Source organism: Gobius niger (genome assembly GCF_951799975.1).
Source record: "Gobius niger genome assembly, chromosome: 10".
In the NCBI taxonomy this organism is placed as follows: Eukaryota; Metazoa; Chordata; class Actinopteri; order Gobiiformes; family Gobiidae; genus Gobius; species Gobius niger.
In genome coordinates this window covers 19,911,330-19,933,631 of record NC_136861.1, presented here as the reverse complement: position 1 = coordinate 19,933,631, position 22,302 = coordinate 19,911,330, and the positions used below count along the sequence as shown (strand labels likewise).

At 39.7% G+C, this 22,302-nt stretch overlaps 1 protein-coding gene across 1 annotated transcript; it reads left to right on the top strand.

Moving 5' to 3' along the window:
* The first annotated feature begins 520 nt into the window (after positions 1 to 520).
* On the top strand, positions 521 to 22,007 carry lmx1al (LIM homeobox transcription factor 1, alpha-like). The gene is made up of 9 exons (XM_079563982.1): positions 521 to 774; positions 2,048 to 2,136; positions 2,608 to 2,791; positions 16,925 to 17,157; positions 17,993 to 18,156; positions 18,553 to 18,630; positions 18,718 to 18,838; positions 18,916 to 19,065; positions 20,205 to 22,007. Exons 1-9 carry the CDS (start codon positions 653 to 655, stop codon positions 20,360 to 20,362), a joined length of 1,299 nt encoding a protein of 432 aa, XP_079420108.1. The 5' UTR covers positions 521 to 652; the 3' UTR covers positions 20,363 to 22,007.
* Positions 22,008 to 22,302: the final 295 nt, after the last annotated feature.

The following is a 22,302-nucleotide window of genomic DNA, read 5'->3' as shown; positions in this document are numbered from 1 at the left end:
TTTACATGCGGTTGGATTGTCTTGCCACAAGAGGGAGCTCTTCTCCCAACTTGAATGGCAAATAGAAGACCTTGAAATTATTGAGGTTTTATTACTCATTTCAGATTCATGTTGCAAAAATGCACTTTGAACTTTCACTTTATCATAATGAGGACACTTTAGTTGTGAATGAGAAGACAACGAGATAGTGTTCCGTTAATATTTGTGGCCGATTAAATAGCCTAATGAAGCTCTTATCAGCTTCTTTGTTTAATTTTCTTTCCTGTAAAAATGTCAAGTACTATGCAACTTTGCACAGAAACACGATTCCAAAATGTCTTCTTCACTTCGAAGGATCTGAGTGATTCTTTAAGTCACGGTCAAGTCCTCTCGCCCTTTGAAGTCACGCGTCTAACCTGCGCAAACAATACGCACCAAACCGTCCATGTGCGTTATCAATGCGCTGCCTTCATCCTCGCTGATTTTCCTCTGTCATCTTCCACACCTCCTTTTCCTCTCTCTCCCCTTCATGTCCATCCGTCTCCCGCTCCCTCCCTCTGAGCCTCCCTTCACGCACAGAACAAGTGAGAGCGCACATAAGGCTACAGAGAGACAGTAGAGACAATAGGACGGCATTATTTCGGGTCATCATGCCGTTTGGACTTTTGCGCGCATGAACCATGCACTCTGGGCTGTGAGGCACAAGCTCAAAGCAAGAATTTTCCTCGACCAAAGTTTGCTCCAGTTTTTCATGCTGCCCACGGAAATCTCTGCAGGAGTGTGCTTCACGTCAAGGTAGGACTGGAGGCTTGTTGTTGGCGCTGCATTTGAGCTTAGGTTAGCAGTAAAAAGAGAGTTTGTGGAGTAAAAATGCAGACGTTTAAAAAAGAGATAACATAGCATGTGTTTATTTTCCCTGTCTGTTCCCTCAATTTCGTGATACTTCTAAGATATTTAAAAACATTTAAATCAGCTGTTGCGCCCCATTGCCACGGCAAACAGTCGAATAAGCGAGTGTTTCCTTTTTCTGGCCAACAGGTTTTGTGCGACTCAGTATCGCTCGTTACTCTTGAATTATGGCTTATTTGTAGCTAATGTTTGTAAACATTTATTTAACGTGGACTAGTCAAGGCCATTTCACAGAGATTATTTTTGACAAGACACATTTAGCGCAGTGTCAGGTTTCAGTCTTCATATTATTGATCAATTACACAGCAATTGGCAGTAATATATTCAAGCATCAATTAGGGAAAACGCCAAATCAGATTAAAGCACATTTACATATCGCATTACTTTCCTATAATAGATAGCCTATACGTTGTATCTGCTATTAATCAACCAACATTAAAAGCGTAATTTTCAATATTTCCAAAAGAGTACAAAAATGTCGCCTCGTCAAAATTTCGTCAAAATTTGAGAAGGCGCAAAATATTACTTAAATAATGATTTGGCCACTGTTTGGTATAATGTCTTTGCATGCACTAAATCTTTACCGAATCTAATTAGGCCCGTTTTAAATTACAGTTCAAACATGTAGTCCTATTTTGCAAACTATTTTTATCCTTTGAAATTTTCCAGGGGATTTCCCATATGGCCCGAAGAGCTATGGCTATTTGTCCTAAATGCAGCCTATTTTAATGAAAGAAGACAAAACTAGACTATTATGCTATAGGCCTAATAGCCTTGTCACTGTTTGCTAGTTTCTCGATACGAGGGTTCCGTGAAATAAACAAAAACAAATATTAATACATTTTGCGTACACCAATGGGTAAGCTACAGGCCTTAAGTCGGATTTCGCCCCATAGATCTAATTATGCTATTTTCACATAAACATTAGGCTATATTTTTTATATAATTGGTCTGTTTTAATTTAGGCCTATGTTGCCATTAATATCAATTCCTGAAAAGGTTGTGCCGTTCATTTGTTATCCCCACAGCATTGTCTGTAGCCTATTTAGTTTGTGTGTGAGTGTTTCTGTTTGAATTCAGTCTACTTTCTATTTCATATGTCTGGTTGGGACGTATTTTTCTTCATGTTGCCTAAATCAAACACTGGTGCTTGCCGTAGCGATCACACTGAAGGCCGCAGAGAAGGGATGAAAACAGAGGAGAGCCAGCAGTCCTGTTTGCAGCAGCCTCCGTCCTCAACGCCTTTTGGTGAGTTTGCGCGCGGCGCGAGGCCTAGCATTTACCCAAATGCTGAAGAAGTATTTCCCACTGTAATAATACAAACCATCATATATTTATTTAGGCCATTACTATAACTGACAACCCCAGAGGAAGTAGTGTGCTATAAGCGCCAAATACAGAAAGCAAGACAAAAGTTTAGCCTAATAAAACAACTCCGGCTCGGCCTGTAAAAAAAATAATTACGTTTTAAGAAAGAAACAAAATATAATAGGTTACATAAATACAGCCTAGTTCATAGGCAATGAAATATTATTTGTTCCGTGAAAATGTAATCGGTGTGCAATTTGTAATAGCAACAAAAAAAATTGAGCGAGAAAGTGACTAACTGTATGGCTAATTGTTTTCTTACCAAGGCAAGATTGTTTTCAAGCAAAGCAAACAAAAGTCATAAGACTTTTGTGAATTATTGTCCTCATGTGGATCTTTGTGTTGGTCCAGAGTTCAGAGGTGGAGGAGAGCTGTGCGCGGGCTGCGAGTCACCCATCGCCGATCGCTTCTTGCTGCGCGTAAACGAGCGCTCCTGGCACGAGACGTGCGTAAAATGCGCCGTGTGTCTGAGCGCGCTCAGCGGCACCTGTTACTGCAGAGACCGGCTCCTGTACTGCAAACACGACTATGAGAAGTAAGGATCCTCGCATACACATAGGTTGAGACATTATGACATAATGTTAACATTATGACTGAAATACCCATACATATAGTGCAGTGGAAGTGTTCCGCATATGTAGGCTGTGAATGTGGGCTACTCAGAGGCCCCAACATGTATTTTTGTGTCATAACGAATGTTGACTAAATGTTCCATTTAATGTTGCCAAGACAAAAATAATATATGTTCAGCTGTTTTTAGACAATACCATTTTATTAGGGCTTATTTTTGTGAGTCTGGAGAAACATTCAGAAGTTCAGTGTGGCCGAAACTCGAACCCACGACACAACACGTTGCGGCTGATGGTCATGTTAATAATTGAATTAGTCTATTTTATTTAGTTTTTCTCCACGTTTTTTTTTCTCCCCCCATTACACCTCCCCAGTCTATCGGTGGACTATTTATTCAAAAAGATGTTCACATTACAGTACATGGCCCCAATACCACCACCCATTAGCTACTTGTGGCCAGTAGGCGGGGCAGGAAAGACAGCTTGTTATCCTTGTTTTGAAATGTGTCAGACGGCTTCCAGCGGCTCCGGCTCTCCCACTGTACTGACATCTGGAGGAGAGAGGCGAGCGCTGGCCACGGAGAGAGAGCTATTGTGACGTTTATCAAGAAATATGAGTGGGAACCAAATGGCTTACCGCTGGCCTCATTTTTAGTGATTGACATGAAGAGTATATTTTCTCATACTGATCTAAATAGAGATTCATTTCTAGAGCAGGATACCCATTCCCAGTAATGCTTATTTGGTTTTAACATACATGGAGAAGTGCCTTGTTGTGTAAGTCCGTGCCAGTGTTGTTGGCACAGAGCAGCGCTGGTGACCTTCAGCAGAGCAGCAACAATGTCTCCTTGTTTTCCATCGGCCCCTGTCAACCCCTCCATAGAGCAGGTGTGCACAGTGTAACATGTGGCCAATAATGTATGTGAAGGAATCCTGAGAACGTGTGGCGTTATTCAGCCAGGTGCGCTTATGTTGCGGTGTGCTTTGGAAGGATATTCATTGCAAAATGTTGCTATGAAATTGCTAAGAAAACAATAACAAAACATGACAACTGCAATACAACAAATAGCTTTTGCAGTAGGTGTGGGAAACGAAAAATTGCATTAACTTTTTTTTTGCAAAGACACACGGCTCAACTATTCAATTAAATGGGAAATTTGAAGGCAACCCTGTACATGACTCTGGATATAAGAGCGTGTCTGGAAATGTCATGCAGTCCTACGTAATAATAATCTGGATAACCGTCAAAAGAGTTGTTGTATAATGTGAAAATGTATAATGTGATGTGTGTGTTGTTTTAGTTTAGCACTTACATTTCAGTTTCTTACTTTCCTGGATGTATTTTAAAATATGCATTTTAAATTAAGACATATATTACAAACCTCAGTTGTAATATTTATCAGGAAAAATCCGGTCCAGATGAACTCTTAACAGCTGTTGATGCTAAAAATAAAATGCTCCCCCTTCTCTGTTTTTGATTCAGACTTGACCCATCCCCCATTTCATATATATGTGTGAGCCTGGGGCAACAGTTTAGGCAAAATTACCATAAATGAATAAATTGAACTTGCTAAAAAGTCAGTGCGGCTTGCTCCCATCTTCGATTCTGAGAATCATAAAAACAAAAGGTGATGCATTTAAAATAACCAGTATTTCAATATATATATATATATAAAAAGGAAAACATGGCAATATGGCAGTCTCCTGGTCTCAATCTGTTATGGAAATGAGGGATTTAGACACAATAAACTCAAGTGCATAAGGACTTATTTTTGTTTTGAAACCTCAAGACATTTTCTGACAGTGCGTTCGATTGTAGACCAGATGTTCAAGACAAAAGCATTATTACAATAGACAGTGAAAGTCGCCGCTCACTATCCTCATGAGGGATTGCAAGGATAGCATTTAATGAAAATCTGAATAAAAATAGAGAAGGAAGTTTTCAAAGTAAATAATCTGGATATTAGCAGATTAAGCCTCCACAAACGACTTTATTCATTGCAAAAACTAATTAAAAGTTTACCATTTTGAATAAACATGACAATGAAACAACTGACTATCGAAAGAACTGCCAATTGCACGTCAACTCGCCAGTTATTGCTTTGAACAAAATCTGTCTTTAGACAAAATCTTAACTTTATAAATTTGCAGTACCTTGTAAGTAAATAAAGCAGGATTAACAAGACAAAGGTACTTATTGTCTTATGTTCTTAAAATGTTATTAAGAGTCTGTTTAGTGACCATACCAAGCCTGGATAAATAAAGATGCATCAGGAATGGTGCCCATATGCACATCACTACTGAATTAGTGCTAACTTTATACTAATCCAATGTAAAACCAAAGCTAGGAATTGCTTATCTACTAAATAATATGCCTTATTAATGCATACCATATTTTACGGACTATAAGTCACTGCGGAGTATAAATTGCACCAGCCACCCCGGTGCACCGTTGACAAGCCTCTCCCAGCAGCAAGTTGTTCAAGCACCCATTTGTGAACTCGTTCCTCTAGCTGCGGTCATCCAGCTTTGTTTGTTTTCTCCGTTACAGAAAGAGTAACCCCCACTTTTCGCCAGTCCCTCACAAGTTTCTCGGCTCACTCCAAACTTTCTTTCCGCAGCCTGATTACCTTTTTTTTTTTTTTTTTCATTTTCAGGAGTAGCAGATACTGGTACACAAGCCAAGAGCCCCCCCTAGCGGCTGTCAGTGTGAAAATAACAAACATGTGAAATTATATATTTAGATATATAAGTCACACCTGAATATATGTCACACCCCCAGCCAAACTATGAAAAAAGTGCGACTTATAGTCCAGAAAATACAGTACTTGTTTATTCTGATTTGTTGTATGGACATTTCAGCAAGGCCTATGGTGTGTGGGGCTGTGTGTAAATCACCAGCTATAGCTAGTTAAGAACATTGCACAAGGGGCCTAGGGCAAACATTTGAATACGTGGAGTACAATCAAAAGAGGGACAGGTGGTCACCCTATGTGAATTGCTTTAAAACAACATATCGCTAGAAAAAATCCTGAGTGGCGAGTGCTTGCCCCAGCAGCCAGTGAGCAAAGAAGCCAGTGTCAAGCCCTGAACCTGGCAGTCGAAAGCCAGTTCCTCCCCAGTCAACAATCCTGAGCTGAGCAGAGCGGACAGCACTGGAGACTGCCATCTCTCCATAAGTCCCATAAAGAGCCACTTCAGTCCAGAGAAAAAAAGATCACTGGGGTCTGGATCTGCTGTAAACCTGGGCTTTAGGAGCGGACTCTGTGGGGTGGAGGACACCAGCACTACATCTTGGCCCTAAACCCCATTTCCGAAGATAGACAAAGTACACGTTGAGAGTCTCCCACTGTTAAATATTAGTTATAACAACACGGCTAGCCTGAGAAAAACATACTCGAGTTACATAGTATTTCTACACACTTTCTGTGAGCGGGTTAGAAAACACACCGTGTAATTCTGATCACCCACCATTTGCCACGTTTGAGCCCCTGCACTCCAAACAAATCATAAGTTAATTAGCTTGTTGGTCCACAATCGCGAGAAAGGCTTTAGCATTAGAAGCACAGCGCACCAAGGTCTTTTTGTCCTTACAATATTTTGACAGACAAAACAAAAAGAAAAAAAAAATATCTAGAGCCTTTCTTTTTTAATCACAAATAGTAAATAATTGCATACAATACTGTATACTTTGAATCCACAAACATACCGTACATTATTTTTCATGGCTCTATGTAAAAGGCTATAGTATAATATTTCTGCCCCCCCCCCCTTCCATTTCTCCACTTTGTCCTTCTATCCAGTGGCTCGTTTATCACTGTCTGCTTTGTAATAATATTTCTCTATTCTAAACCTCATTTCCCTCTTGTTGAGATTGATAGCAGTGATGACACCAAACAGTTTATCGGTCTCTTTATCCCTTGTTTTCTCTTAATCGCACTCCCACCACACCCCCTCGTGCCCACCGGTGCCTCCCAGTGTCTCTTGAAGGCGTCGGGATCTGCAGGCTGATTGGGCGCCCTGCTAATTATCCAGTCCCCCGCTGCGCTCTTGTGATGACAGCTTTGACAAAGGAGCTACTGGGAAATACTATTAAGAAGAATTATGTAACAGCGTTTTAAAGGGGGAACATGTGTTTGTCTGTAGAAGGCAAGAAACATAGTCAGGAGACATATTATTTACACCTAACGCAGGATAAAGTAGAACTGAGGAATGGGATGCCCCTTGCGAAATTAGAGTAATCGGTTTGAGGAGAATGGGGTGACCTATTGTGGTTGTGGCTGAGAAAATGACGAGTTTTAGGGTCCATTTGTATTAGCCTTCCTGTCTTTTTTTTGTAAGGAGATTGTGGTTTTACTCCTATGGGCAAGTCTGATTCAAATAAAGATCTCTCATAGAAAAGAGGTGGGTGTTTGTCTCTGTGACCTTCTGTTGACTACGCCATGGTATGGTAGCAATAGGCCTCGCAGCGAGAGGCTTCGGCATGAGTTTCAGAAGTGAATGTACGTTAAGTTAAAGTACACCTTATTGTCCCCACAAGAAAGTTTTTCCTCTGTGTCTAACCCATCCTTCAATGTCGCTGAAGCATCTTCTCAGGTCAGAACTATGAAGCTTGCTTCTGTGTACTGTAGTTTGCGTGCTCTCCCTTGCTTTTCTATTGGTGCTTTGGTTTTCCACGCACAGATAACATGCTGGTCCGGTTGGCCCACAGTAGCCGTGTGTGCTGTTGCAGCAGCTTTTACCCTCCATTTTAATATTATTGTGCACCTCATGTGTATCATGATGTATAAACCCTATCATTAAGTTGGGCTGTCGCAATGAGACACACGCAAAGAAGGACAATTCTTTTTCTACAAGCAGAGAGACTTTCTTAAAAGTGGCTTTCTGAGTGAAACATTTAATTGACTATTTTCTCCAATTTAAGATCAATAAAGTCATATTTTATTGTCATGATCAATTATAACTGTTGATAAACTCTTGGATCAACATTTAACAAAGATCTCTGGACTTTAGGTTACATTAATGTAGTTTAGTAGTAGTTTAGTTTAGTTTATTTCTTATTTGGTGTCTTGCACCCAAAGGTGCCCAGCCCGCATGGGCTTATAAGACACAAAAATGCAGGCAGACGTCGGAAAAACATTAAACAAAGAGTGTCCTCTTCCGCGTAAGCCAAGCGCTTAACAAAAACTTAGACAAATGAAATGGCTTATACTTGAACAATGTAAACAACTCACATGATTTGGTCATTACTATGTTAGATCAGTTATTTCTTAACTAAAATACAAACACTTGGCTTCAGCAAAGGTCGATGTATTCGGCTACTTTAGGTATTTCTATGCTAGTTTCTGTCCCAGCCTTGATTAATTTTCCCTAGCATGCTAGATTTAGCATACTGATGAGGTGCTTACCTATGTTCCCCGGGTCCTATGTTCCCTGGGTGCGATTTTTTATTCGTAGGGGAGTTGTTGCATAAACCGATCACAAGTCATGAGTAAAACGTCATCAATGTATCAGTCAACTTAACCCTGACCCTTCCTTAGCCACTAACCTTAAGGATAGTGGGCTGGTGCCTAATCTTAATCAATAGTAGTGGGGGAACATTCGTACCGGGGAACATAGGTACCGGGGAACATAGGCACCGAGGAACATAGGGCTGACCCCTACTGATGCTAACCACAGTGATCAGAAATGCAGCATGCCCACATTCACTTAGATTTAGGTGGTAAAAAAAATAAAAATAAGCCGTTGACAGCCAAAACTGGTATCGATTAAGTATTGGGTATTTCTAGCCGATACCCAATATCGTATTTTCTTTCAGTATCGGCTCCGATATCCGATACCAGTATTGGATTGGTGCATCCCTAGTGGCATAAAGAGAATCCCTATCTGGACAACAGGATTGTTACTTATTGAACATTATGCACAGAGTCAATCAATGGTTGAATTTCTATGCAAAAATTTTTGCTCTTCCTTTATTTGATCTTAAATAAATATTTTAGAGAAATGCCAAAAAGGAGACTGTACCAGATCTAACACACTGAAGGAATCCGATTCTCTGGAAGCCAAATATTCCCCTTTTCCTCCCTCTGCTGCCCCCTTTCACTTACTTTTGATACGTGGTAGCAGGTGTTGTTTGTTTTGCACTAATGGTTTGAGAGTAGTGTAATTTCAATTCACTGCATGAGCTTTACATGTAGTAGAATTGACAATAAAGCTTATAGGACTGAACCGAACTAAAAGAGTGAGGCGTTAAACTTTTCAGACTTTAATCTTTGTGCGGTTTAACGTAATGAGTTGTCAGATGCTTTACATAGTGGTTGTGATTTATTTCTCCACTCAGTGCTGTAAAACTCCACAAAACGAATTGGCCGACACTTGTCTCAAGGCTCCGGAAACCTGTAGCTGCACTGATGACGGCTCGACATGTCTGATACCACAGCGGATTGGGAATATTGTATTTGATCGAGCGCCGTGGAATAATACAGCGTTTGTGACAGAAAAGGCAGGAGATCGATGTGAGATCCGAGTGATGGACGGAGCTGGTTGAGAAGAGGATAAAGAAGCTGGAGTTAAGACTTTTATAAGGGGGTATAGTTTTGTGTTGGGGGGGGGTATTGGTTGCCACTGTATTTGCATAATGTGAGATGAGACCCCATCATCTTACCACCCCCACAACAATTTTATAACAGACAGCTAATAAATGTTTCATGGCAGAACAAGCTGCTCGCCTCGCCTTTATTAAATCTGAGATAATAAAAGCAGAAAGAAAAAGTGAGAGAGAAAAGGGGGTCGCGCCGGAGAGGGAGAGATAGCGAGATCGGCCGAGACTTTTTCCTCAAATCGACCGGCTGTATCTGCTGTTTCTGGGGCAACGGGTCCCGCTGTCCCCCGCCGGCCCCTCCCCTCCGCGCCCCGCTCCGCCAGAGACAGACAGGAAATGAGAAACGCGCAGACAGGATATTGCGTTCTGGTGGCCTGGGGATTAACTGTTTTATCTAAACTAACACACACACATACCAGGTCCCGCGCACACACCGCCGTCGCCTCAAACATAGCATTTATTCTTAGTATCAGGTGTATAGCCCGCATTGACAGCCACATTACAAGAGCCATACGTTTCTTTGAGCATTGTAGTCATTTTAGTCATTTTGGACAGGTACAGCAGCAAAAGTGTGAGTTCGTATAGAGACAGAGGTTTACAGATGCATGTTGTGTTGCTGTATAACTCTGAGACTGGCTGCAGGGTAAGAGTTGAAGTATTCACTGCACACGCCAGCGCTTATTACACGATTGCAGCGCTTTGCAAATTTAAGAGTGTGCACCGAACAAGAGGACTTTGATTTTATTAGTTTATCGATGCATGGATGAATCTGAGGCACAAATGACAGACAGCATCTGCCAGAGTTATTGATGTTTGCATGAGACACCTTATCTGTGTGTACACAAACTCTGAATATCAGTGTTTACATGTGACTGTATACAGCCGGCGTGACTATACTATATAAATATAAATATACATAAATATACCTATCAGATGTGTGAGTGTGAGTGAGTGGCGGCAGGGGTTGCGAGTATCGTGGGGAATGCTGGGAGATTTTAATAACACAGAAGCAGTGCAGGGAGATTTAATAAAAGGAGATGATGTGATTACTGAACCCTGGCTCTGAGCCATTTTGCTTCACAATGCAATATCCGCCTAAAAGTGTGTGCTCACGCGCACACGCAGTCTGCACAAATATATCTAAGAAACTGATACTTAGCAGAAAAGTGCCTAAGTGTGATGCATATCATTAGTTTTTTTTAGAATTAATCTTTACAAAACTCTATAATGCACTTTCATTTTCTGAAAGATTCACGTGAAAGGTTTGGTCTTTCTGGACCACTGAAGGAATCCACATTTTTGTCAGTCTTAAGAATTTGTTTCACAGATCACAGATACTTGTTTAATTCAAATGCGCAGCTTCTGGAAAAACATAAAATCTCACAATTTTACCAACTATAGGCCCATGTGCTGTATGTCTGCACTGTTTAGAGCAATATTAACTCTGCAGCAAGTTTGTTTTTTCGGACTTCAGCCTCTCAGCAAAAACAACACACAGTTCATATCAGCCATGAACTAACGATGTTTCAGTGAAGACCCTAGATTCTGCTTTTTAAACAAACTCCACATACGTGGACTGTGAGACGCTGAAAAGAGGGTTCTATCTCCTCCTGTCCCGTTTCAACATAAGTCATATACCTATTTTATGAGTAAAAATTAAAATGCCTTCATTCAGCTGAAACAACACTAGTTTATCTCAGTCCTTTTCCTACCAAGGCATGATTCTTCCTCTGTACATCGAGGCTACAAGAAGAAGACAATTACTTTAAAATGTATACTTGTAAACAAAGTTGTAAATTCATCTAATTTAGGACCGTCTGACCTGAATGTGTTCATGCTGAATTGCTTGCACTGCAACAGGAGGCAGCTCTCAGGCTGATCAGAGCGGTTTCTGTATAAATATTTATCAATTATGAACGAGCATAACAAATGCAATCACTGTGAGATGCATACATATTTATGCAAAGATTGTATTGCAGTCCAGGCGACGTTGTAGTTGTCAAAGCTTGCAGCAAAACAAAGCCACATGACACATCTTAGGAGATAATCAAGATTCTGTTATTGTTTGTATGCCTCCAATCTACAATAAAACACAAAGAAAGGGATGATACTTTACACCCAGCGCTCACACCATACATAACGCACATCCATTCGCTCCCATCTCCACATTTGAGCTCATAATCAGAGCGCTTGTAATTATGTGTGCCCCCTAACCCCTCCAAATCCACAGGCACAAGTTCACAAGTTCTCAGGGCTCTGCTCAATCCTACTCTCTCGCAGTTTATCACGATAATTGGTAACATTCATATAGAGTAACCAGCAGAAACAAACGCAAGAGCCGTGTTGGTTATAAACACTTGGGCAAAATCAGCAAATTGCTGTCCTAGCAGTATTAGGTGATGCAACATCTATACTGCAGGAGCCAAGGTAGATAATATTAATAATAAAAATAACAATAATAATAATAATAATAATGCATGGTAAAATGCGCTGAAGTTCAGGTTTTAGACATGATTTCTTAATTTTGTTAGATGTTTATGCCTTGTTTCTATCTATTTTGAAAAAATATGCACATATTGATGAAATTTTAATGCAACATCCTCTACTGAAATGATTGAAAATGTCGCAATGATGTTGTTAATGCAATATTCAAAACTATATTGAATGTTGCCTATTTCTCTCATATTGTGCAGCCTTACTGTAAAGGTAGCATTGAGCACAAAGTGTCAAGATATTTTTCGTCATTTCAGTTTTATTAGACAGCTTAATGAAGAAGTGAGGGGAGCGATGTAGAGGGGCAGGTAAAAAGGCCAGAGTAGCCCATTAATTCATGCATATACCATGGCAAAGGTCTGTCATTCTTAGAGCTCATATTCTCTGGGAATTCCAAGCTTAACTTTGGAAAACATTACTTTTTGAGCACAATGGGGTCTTGCAAACTCTGTATACCATAAGTAAAATAAATGCATTACATTGAATATGTTTTAAAGTTAAAAAAACAACAGCCATTATTGGGCGTGAAATCACTTGTGCGGAAGCCTCGTATAGCGATGTAATGGAAGTGATGCAGGGGTAAAGACCAGTGTGAATGATACTTCTATTAGAGGGATTAGGCTGATCTACTTACAGACCCCCCTCTGTGCTAGTTGCCCCAAGTTGCCTTCATTTGCTGTGTTGAGTAAATTCCTGCCGTGCTGTGTACACCATGATCAGAGACTATTGAACTTAACCACTCACATCATCGCTCTTATGTCAAGCACCGCTGTGAGGACACTGTTGCGTCTGGAGCTTGTCTTCATTTTATAGGAAATGCACAGGAATTTGACAATGTATTTTAGGTTATTTAGCAAATAAATAGGGTTACTTTATGTACCAAGGTATTCACGTATTTTTAAAATATATTTTCTTAGTTTTTGTTACAAAAAAGTTACAAAAACATTTTTGTCATAATTAAGAAATATAACATATTACTTACACAAAATGCGGTCATAAATTAACCATTACAAGTAGCGCAACGGCCAATGTTGGCGGTATCGTATTACAAAAGTAACGAGCTACAAAAATGTATAACTTTTTTCAGTAACTAAGGAATATAACATATTACACAAAATACGGGAACATATTAGTCATCACATTTCAACTTGAGTTACAAATGTACGAACGTAAAAATGCCAAACTCCCCCCAGTAAAATGCATCATGCCAAATCCAGTTGGACAAAACAAAACATGAGAGAATGGGGGAAAGCGAAGGAAAAGGAAATCTTTAACTGCACTTTTGCTCAGTGGCTTTATTACTATTTTCAGTTTATATTTTGCCAAAAGTAACTCAAAAGTAACTCAAAGTAGTGTAACTCAGCTACATTTTTGAAACAGTAATATGTGATACAAAAATATTACATTTTTAAATCTGTAACTACTAATATAGAATGTATTACAATTTTAAAGTCATTTGCCCAACACATTGCAATATTATGTGATACAATATCCATATCACAAGAGGCCACAATACAGTATTGGAAAATCACTGAGATCTTTCATGTGATTGAGATTTACACAGCCAAATAAAACAGGCATCGTAACTTAAACAATCTGCAAAGGTTCTTTGTCATTACTTTCCTAATTTAGTTCCTTGGTTGCCTTGTCCTGGTCCCTTTTTTTAAATCTTGTTTTGACTCCGTTTGTTTAAATTTAACGAAACGTACAGTAGGTTTTTCATATAATATCACAACATATAATTTTTGATGACCCATTAATCTAACATGACTATTATTTTGAAGAAAAAAAAAAGTGAATTAAATAATATCATGGAAAGAAATACTAAATAAAACTGTGTATTTCTTGTAAAACAAAAAAGGAGAAAAAAAAAGGTTTCCAAATTTTCGAATAGAAAAAAAATTATAAGATGGATTGTAATATATTCCTTCAGATCGTGTGGATTATTATTGTAAAATAGGATATTTATCTCAGCCATTTCAAATAACATCTCTTTTCAACCATTCCAAACTCAAAGGGACATTTCCGATATGATCTGTGCTCCTCAAGACAATGTACCACAGTATCGCTGGTCGATATATGAATGGCTGCTTATGGCGACTTTTGTGCTGTGATCTTAACTTAGCGACACTGTCATTTGGGGAATTTAGGCAGCGTTTGGCAGATGGATTGAGGAAGATTAGCCGTAGCAGCTGCGTTTGGGACAGAATCACAGATTAGGGGCTCTTATGTGCAGACCTGGCTCCTTTTTACACTCCAGATTTGGGCAGCTACACCTTCCTATCACCCAGTAAGGGAGCATCGACACTTCTGCTAATCCAGAGTTTATTTTTATAGCCTTTTCTTCTGCCATCACCCATGCAAAAAAATCATGATAAACTGCTTTTAAATATTTGTTTTATTAATTTATTGTTTGTTGTTTTTGGACTCTACAGGTAACGCCAGAGTAGGTAGGAAATATACTGCGACACTGTGGGTGGGTGTGTGTGCAAATATCCCGGTGCATGTGTGTTTTAGTGTGCATAAGTGAGAGGGGAGAGATTAACCCCATGCTATCCCCAATCCCTGGTTATGAGTTTACAGCGTCTGTCTGGCCATCGCACTGTTTAAACAACAATCTAATTAATCCCGTCTTTATTAGTTTCAGTGAACTGGGGAGGCAGGCTGAGAGGGCAAGAAGGAAACTGGGAATTCTGGCAGAATCGGCATGAGCAGGGAGGGGGTTAGCACTAAAACGCAAGAACCGGGATCTTGTAGGAATTCAGCTGTGGCGAATGCAACCAAAAATAAAAGGAAACATAGGGAGAGAGAATTTGATGTCAAAATTAGTGATGAAGGGTATTGGCCTAAAGGGTCCCATTATAAGAACTATACTTGATCCTTTTTTTTAATAGCAAACAATGAAAGAGGGGGCACATGTTAGTTGTTCCTTGCTTTCCTACAGCACTTCTAACATCCAAATTCTTCACAAGAGATTTTGTAAGTAGCACAGCACATAAATGTTGGCTATGGTGGCCCTCTTCGTCCAATTTCCTACTTCACAATCTCAAAATTAAGATGTAGATTAAAGTGGTATTACAAGAAATACTTTCTTCTCTCCTTAAATGATTACAAACATTGAAAACTATATTGTATACCAACCAAAAAGAACTGTTTAGAGATTTAACAGAGGTGATAAGTTACATTTTAATCCAAAAATTGTATCAACAAAAAAAAAAAGAAAAAATAGAATCGCTTGTGCCTCCTCAGTCTGCGCAGAAATCTGTGGGCGGCTCTGGACCTGGATAACTCTATGGCTGCTTCACTTTTCTTTTCTTTTTTTTTATCAGAACACGAAAAAAAACAAAAAATGTGTGAATTAAAATCTTCATTCGAATTGACAAGCCAACATGTTTCAACCTATTTTGATCCCCATTCCCAATGGCATTGTGTACTATTTCTAAATATTGGACACCTATTGGGCAACCGGCTGTATTCTTTGTTCTATACAGAATAACTTAAGTTGAACCCTATAGTAATTTTCAAGGTTTTGGTGTCTTCACTGTTAGAAATACTTTACTCATGGTTTAGTCCTATTTTAGACCTGATTGGCCTGGCATTGGTTTAGAACAGGTGGTAATCTGAGAGCTGTTTTTCTTTGGGTGGTACTTGGAGTAAAACGTTTGAGAACCACTGGCTTGTTTATGTTCATTTTTGCAAACATTTAACTTTATGCCAGGTTTTGTTGAATGTGGATAGGCCCAGTAATTACAGAGATGTTATCCATAAAACGGATCAAAGCATTGGCTTTTTGACAATGAAAAAAAAGAAATTCTGCGATTAGAAAAAAAATCCCAAAAGAATAGGTATTATATATAGTTATATATATAGTTATTATGGGGCTACAGTAGGTGGTTTCTCAGGCGGTTCGAATCCCGGCTCCCGCAGGTGAGGCACCTTTCCTCCAGTGTCTGTGTACATTTGTGTATGACTGAGAGTGTGAATGGGTGAGTGTTTCCTGTAAAGCCTTTTAAGTACATAAAGGAAGTGGAAAAGCTCTATACAGAATTGAGAACCAATAATAATTGGTCTTTATGTTAAATTAGTGGGAAAGATTGGTCAAATACAAAGAATCAGAAGCAGGAGACAGCAGCAGTAATATCAGCAGCTAACTACTGCCCCCTATTGTGGGAAAAGAGAATAAAAACTGAAATGCCATCTATTTTAATCCCTCTTAGCAGATGTTCACCTTGTTGCTTTGTGGATTGGGTAATGTTCATACGACCTTTAATTAAGAGACTATGCAAATCTCTGTGCAGCGATCAGAGCTGACAGTGAATGAATGTATCAAAGCTTCAGTTACAGTGCACTTCTTGATGATCACCTCAAAATCTTGAAAATGTTTAGATTAAAATATCGGGTCAGGCAAAGTTAGTGATTATCTGTTAGGTGAAAAGAGCATAGATGGGGGTGTTTTGGTTACTTATGTTTATTTTTTGGATGTCACCCCCCTCTTTATGATATTAATGGATGTCATGCTGGAACATATCATATATTAATAAAAAGTATAAAAGAAATAATTGATGCCTATCTGTTGCAAGGCTTGTCTTTTTCAAATGGAACTAGCCAAGCTAATTATGCCATCTTTTAGTCTGATCATGAATCATGATTAATTTATGTCGACAAAATGTATCAAGAGCTGATGTTTAGAAAGAGTAAAAAATTAACTAACTACAGTATCTCCAGTTAGGTGCTCCTTATTATGAACCTGGCGCTAGAGATGGGTCCTCGGCCCCCCGCTAGACTGCAGTTACACACACCTCCTGAATGATTGGGTGAAACCGCAGCGGACAAATTTCCCTATGGGACAATAAAGTAAAGCATATGCCATACTACCCTGAGCACGCCTGCTCTCGTCTGATCTCGGAAGCTTAGAAATCTACCAGCATTTGGCTAGTTGGCAAGAGTTATTGTTAACACCTATTATTTCATGGTTGCTAATGACTATCTGTGTGCTCACCTCCAGGTTGTTTGTGAGGAAGTGCAGCGCATGCCTGCAGGTGATTGGACGCTCGGAGCTGATCATGCGTGTGCTGGGACAAGTTTACCACTTGGGATGCTTCAGCTGCTGTGAGTGCGAGCGGCGGCTTCAGAGGGGCGACGAGTTCGTGCTGAAGGAGGGCCAACTGCTCTGCCGCATGGACTACGAGAAGGAGCGAGAGATGCTCGCTGCCATCAGTCCCACTCCGACTGAATCAGGTACAACAAGGATATTAACATAGATTCAGATGGATAGAAGGAAACATGAAACATAACATGAAATTGTACTCAAGTGAGACAAGGCAATGTTTACCAAATATACACTACTGCTCAAAGGTTTGGGGTTACTTGAAATATCCTTATTTTTTAAAAGAAAAGCACTGCTTTGTCCAATGAGAATAACATTAAATTAATTAGAAATTCAGTCTTGACATTGTTTATGTTGTGAAATGGGCGATTTTTAATGGAATGCAGAGGCGGATTTCTAGCAACCATCAGTGTTCTAATCGTATATTGTGTTAGCTAATCATGTTAAAGGGTAATTGATGATTAGAAAACCCTGGTGCAATTATGTTAGCACTGCTGAAAACTGTTGTGCTTTTGAGTGGTAGTGTGTATATATACATATTAAAGAAAGAGCTTCCTCCCAAGTATCAGTCGTAGAAAATCAAAATAGAAACTTCTTTGCATGGACATAACCACCAATGATAAATACTGAAAAGAAACTTTCCTCAACTTCACATGACTTTGTTTCTCATCTAAAAAGAAAGTGCAAAAAAATAGAAAATCATAAAAATACATTTCACAAAATCTTTTGTTTAGAAAGTCAACACCTGAATTAGTTCCAAAATGTTTTTGCTGACCAGTGCCGATGTAGCTCAGAGTACTGAACCAAATCCGCACACAGGAGTGATCTTGGCAATAGTCAGCCCTGTGACCGGACATTTTACTCCTCCTGCCCAGCCCTTGGGCCTTTTCTAATGTTTTCTATGATCTCTATGGAAACCCCTATATCTCATAAGAGCTCATTGTTTTTCCTGTTGACCTTGATCAGTGAAGAGTGAGGATGAGGATGGAGGAGGCGGCTCTGGCGGAGGGAAAGGAGGTGACGAAGGCAAGGAACACAAGCGATCCAAAAGGCCACGCACTATCCTGACCACACAGCAGCGTCGGGCTTTCAAGGCATCGTTCGAGGTGTCGGCTAAACCCTGTCGCAAGGTTGGTCCAATTACACAATCCTGAATGCACAAGGACATTCACCAACAATCAGACATAACATATAATTACAATTATACACTTGATCATTTTGGCTTGTGAATTGTACTTTAAGGAAGTGCAAGTATTCAAAAAATGTGACACGGCACAAATTGGCTATTTACAAGGTCAGAGTGTCTCTGAAACCACAGGACATTATTTGGCCGTCAATATACATTGGGCAGCAACTCAAAGTGTTTTAAGAATGAAAGATGAACCAGCCCTGGTGGTATTTTGTTATTTACAAGACTGCATAGGAGGTCATAATATTATTAAATGTCACCGTTGCTAATATATGTCATGTTTATATGCATAATGGTGTGTCTTAATATACTTACTTAATGATGCACAAACCTTCAGGTGAGAGAGACTCTGGCAGCTGAGACTGGGCTGACGGTACGTGTGGTGCAAGTCTGGTTCCAAAACCAAAGAGCCAAGGTTGGACTTCACACTTTCTTAACAAACAACATTAAAGGTCACCTGCACAGGGGCTGGTGTCATTATGTTTGTGCTTGTGTGCCACAGATGAAGAAAATTGCCCGTAGACAGCAGCAACAGCAGCAGCAGCAGCAAGAGCAGGAGCAGCTGGGTGGGAGCAGGAGAGGGCCGAGCCGAGGGGGGCGTCAGAGCAACGATGACAGCGAGGGTAAGAATTTCAAATGTCAAAGCAAAAAGATACTGTTTAATTTAGTTTGACTGAAGGGGATTCTTGTCTCAACAAAGACGGCTCTAGTACCCACGGGATGGACGGTATCCTGGGGTATCCTTCCTTGCCACGTCAACAGCTACTTGCACTGGATATCTATGGAGGGGAGTCCTTTCGACATGGTCTTACACCCCCTCAGCTGGGCAGCGAGCAGCTCCATTCCTACGGTAAGACGAGGGAAGTTAATTATTCGGGGAACTCAGTTAGTCACAAATGACAAAGTGTATATAATGCATTGAAAGCATTGAGGGAACAATGAAGGAATAATGATTGCAGTAATAATATAATTCACATTAAAAAAACCTTTTTTTAATGTTTACAGCAATGAAAGTTTAAACTATTTATTTATGTACAAAACATGTAAACTTGTGTATTGTTCTTATTGTTGATATCAAGTCAAGTCTTGTAAATGGACTAAGTTTGTGTCCAAACTCATTCCAAACATTCCATTTACAGCATCCCAATTTGTAATAGGAATGAGTTTAGCACATTTCAAACCTTTCGGGGTCACTTTTCAGAGTACGGATACAGTAATGCTACCAAAAACTAGCCTGCAAGCTCACAAAATATACAAATCATTCATAATTACATGAGCTTTTTTCACCAAATCATCACACAGTCAATATACTGAAGGAGTAAATGTTAACAAGTTTAATATAACTACTAGTAAAACCCTGGAACAGTGCTTAACGCAGAGTATTGAATGTACATCATTGTAGATGTGCATACACAACGTCTCAAAGCAGGGTTCGAGGCCCCCTGGAGGGCATTGGAGGCACTGCAGGGTTGTCTACATTTGATAATACATTTTCTGCAACAATCTTTTTAGGGTTTCTACAGGTGGCAGCAAGTCAAATTTAATGCATTTCAATACCATTTTAATTCCAACATACTATATGTTTAAGCCCACAAATGCAAAAATAAATAAATCTCTGCATATTTTATTTAATAAGAGGGGAATGAAGGGAAATGTTGGTTCAACACCAAACCAACAACGGGCAACTTTTGAGAAAAGGATGTGTGTACAGTTTCAGCCACAACTGCAGCAGTTTGCTTTAGACCATGTTTTTTGTATTTTTTGACGAATGCCTGCATTAAAATAGTTTAGAAACAGTTAGAACATTAGATTTAATGCCTGTTTGAATCCAATTGAGTGCCTTTTAAAGACTTTAAAGGCCTTCATTTTGGCATAATCAATTCAATGACTTATAAGGCTTTTTAATGCCATGTGGAAACCCTACTTTTACTGTGCGTGTCTGAGGTAAAAACATCAAACACATTCACAACAGTCATTTCCTCACTGCAGACTCGGAGACAGTGTTTCATGACCTGGACAGCGACGGAAGCCTCGGTCACCTCGGCGACTGCCTCCTAGCGACGGCCGACGGTGGACTCCTGTCGGGCCGCGTGGGAAACCCCATCGACCGCCTCTACTCCATGCAGAACTCCTACTTCACCTCCTGACCCTTATAAACTCACTGCCCCCAACCTCCACTCTCCACCTCAGAGAAGCAGCTATCGGGTTTTCCCACCACTTTGACACGGCTGCGGGAACACTCTCCACAACGACATTTCTATACATCAGTGGCCAAAATGACTTGCATGGTCATGACGTACCCATGCATTAGACTCTCACACTGTCTTTCCTATTTATCATATGCTGGAAATATAAACATGTAAAGACCTCAGTTTGAATATTGTGCCGTTTTAGGAAATGACAAAATAGACCCATGGTGCATAGAGTGCAAGGCATACAAGTGAATTACGCTTCATAATCCTAGCAAAAAGTAAAAGGCCACAGTCACAGTGAATAGCTTGATGAAATTAGCAATTCCTAAAATATCACAGAACTGGTGACTTACTATTGAGTGTGAAGGACTGCAGGTGACTCATGGCTGTATATGGACTAGTGTACAGTTTTGCTCTCAGGTTTGTGTATTGTTGTTGCCTGAGCCCACACTCAGGATAATGTGATGGCCTGCCCACCGACTACAAGTACAGCATAATACACTATTAAAATACCCATCTACGTGTGACATTTAGAAAAATATATGTGCCAAACAATGAAAAACATATATGTTCAAACAGGGTTATATAAAACGCCTTATGTGGAAACAGGGTTGTTACTTTAGCCTTTCCCTTTCTTATTTATGTAGTCTTAAAAGACACCGAAACTGACCCAATGGATCTTAAATCTCTAAAACATAGGATGTGCACAAATGTAAATGTATCACTGTGTAATGACTATTATTTGTCGTAGTTAACTGTTGTTAGCTAGATATTTTGTACTTTCTGTAATAAACAGCTATTTAATCAGTAGCATGATATTTATGTGTCACCGCGTAGGTCTTAAAAACTGCACCTTTGCTGGACCTTGTTCAGTGGACTGCGTGGTGCAGAGTAATATAGGAATAGCAAGATATTTGTCTCATTTAGACATCAGTAACTGGCTAAAGCTTGTGACATTTTAACTGATGTTATGTTCAACTTTTAAGCTATATTTTTACCGTGAATTTCTGTGAATGTGATTTGTGTGATTCTGAGCTCTAAATTTCCTCTTAGTTTGTTCAGCGACAAACAATGTGCTTTGAATGTAATGTTGGCGTATCCTTAATACAATGTGCGGTGTCATCTTTTCAGCGTGTGTGCATATTATTTTGCCTTAAACATCAAGCCTGTATCATTTTGTCCTTGACAGACCTCACTGTATCACACACTGCACTCTGCTTTGATAAGTGAACCTAGAGTTGTTCTGCTCAGTGGTCACAGGGCACATGACTCACCATCCTCCCTCTGTCTCTCACAGCGCTGCTACCCATTAGGTGTCCACAGCCTCCTCTCCTCTGACCCTCTTCTTCTCAAACTCCCTGTTTCTTTGTCAATGAATTGCCAAGAGCCTGTGCGTGGGAGCCATACATTCCAGATTAACATTTCACCAAGGCTGCTCTGAAGAAATATCTGGAGTCTCACAATTTATTATTCGCTTGTTAGAATTGCCCATAAATAGTCAAATTTTTGACAGTGATGAAAAATGTCCTTTTTTACTTCCATAAGAAAAGGCCGAGTGGTGGTGTGTGGAAGCCAAAGAGTCGAAAACAAGAAGCTGTTTACTATGACGGCTGGGGTATGGCACTGGTATCTGAAATCAAGAAGACACACACACATATTTATACATTGCCTCGATCAGAAATGGCAAATAATGTGATAAAGCCTTTAGATACAATAACTTTGTTTTGAACTATTTGCTATAGTCAGAGCTGTTCCAATGGGGTAGGTAAACCCCTAAGCTTTTGACGTTTTGGCTACCTTAACCAAAAAGCTTGTAAAAGTAGCAGCATTTATAAAAATAATAAAATTATGTCCCTTCTTGACATCTAAAAGCAAAATTAACAATCCTTTAAAGT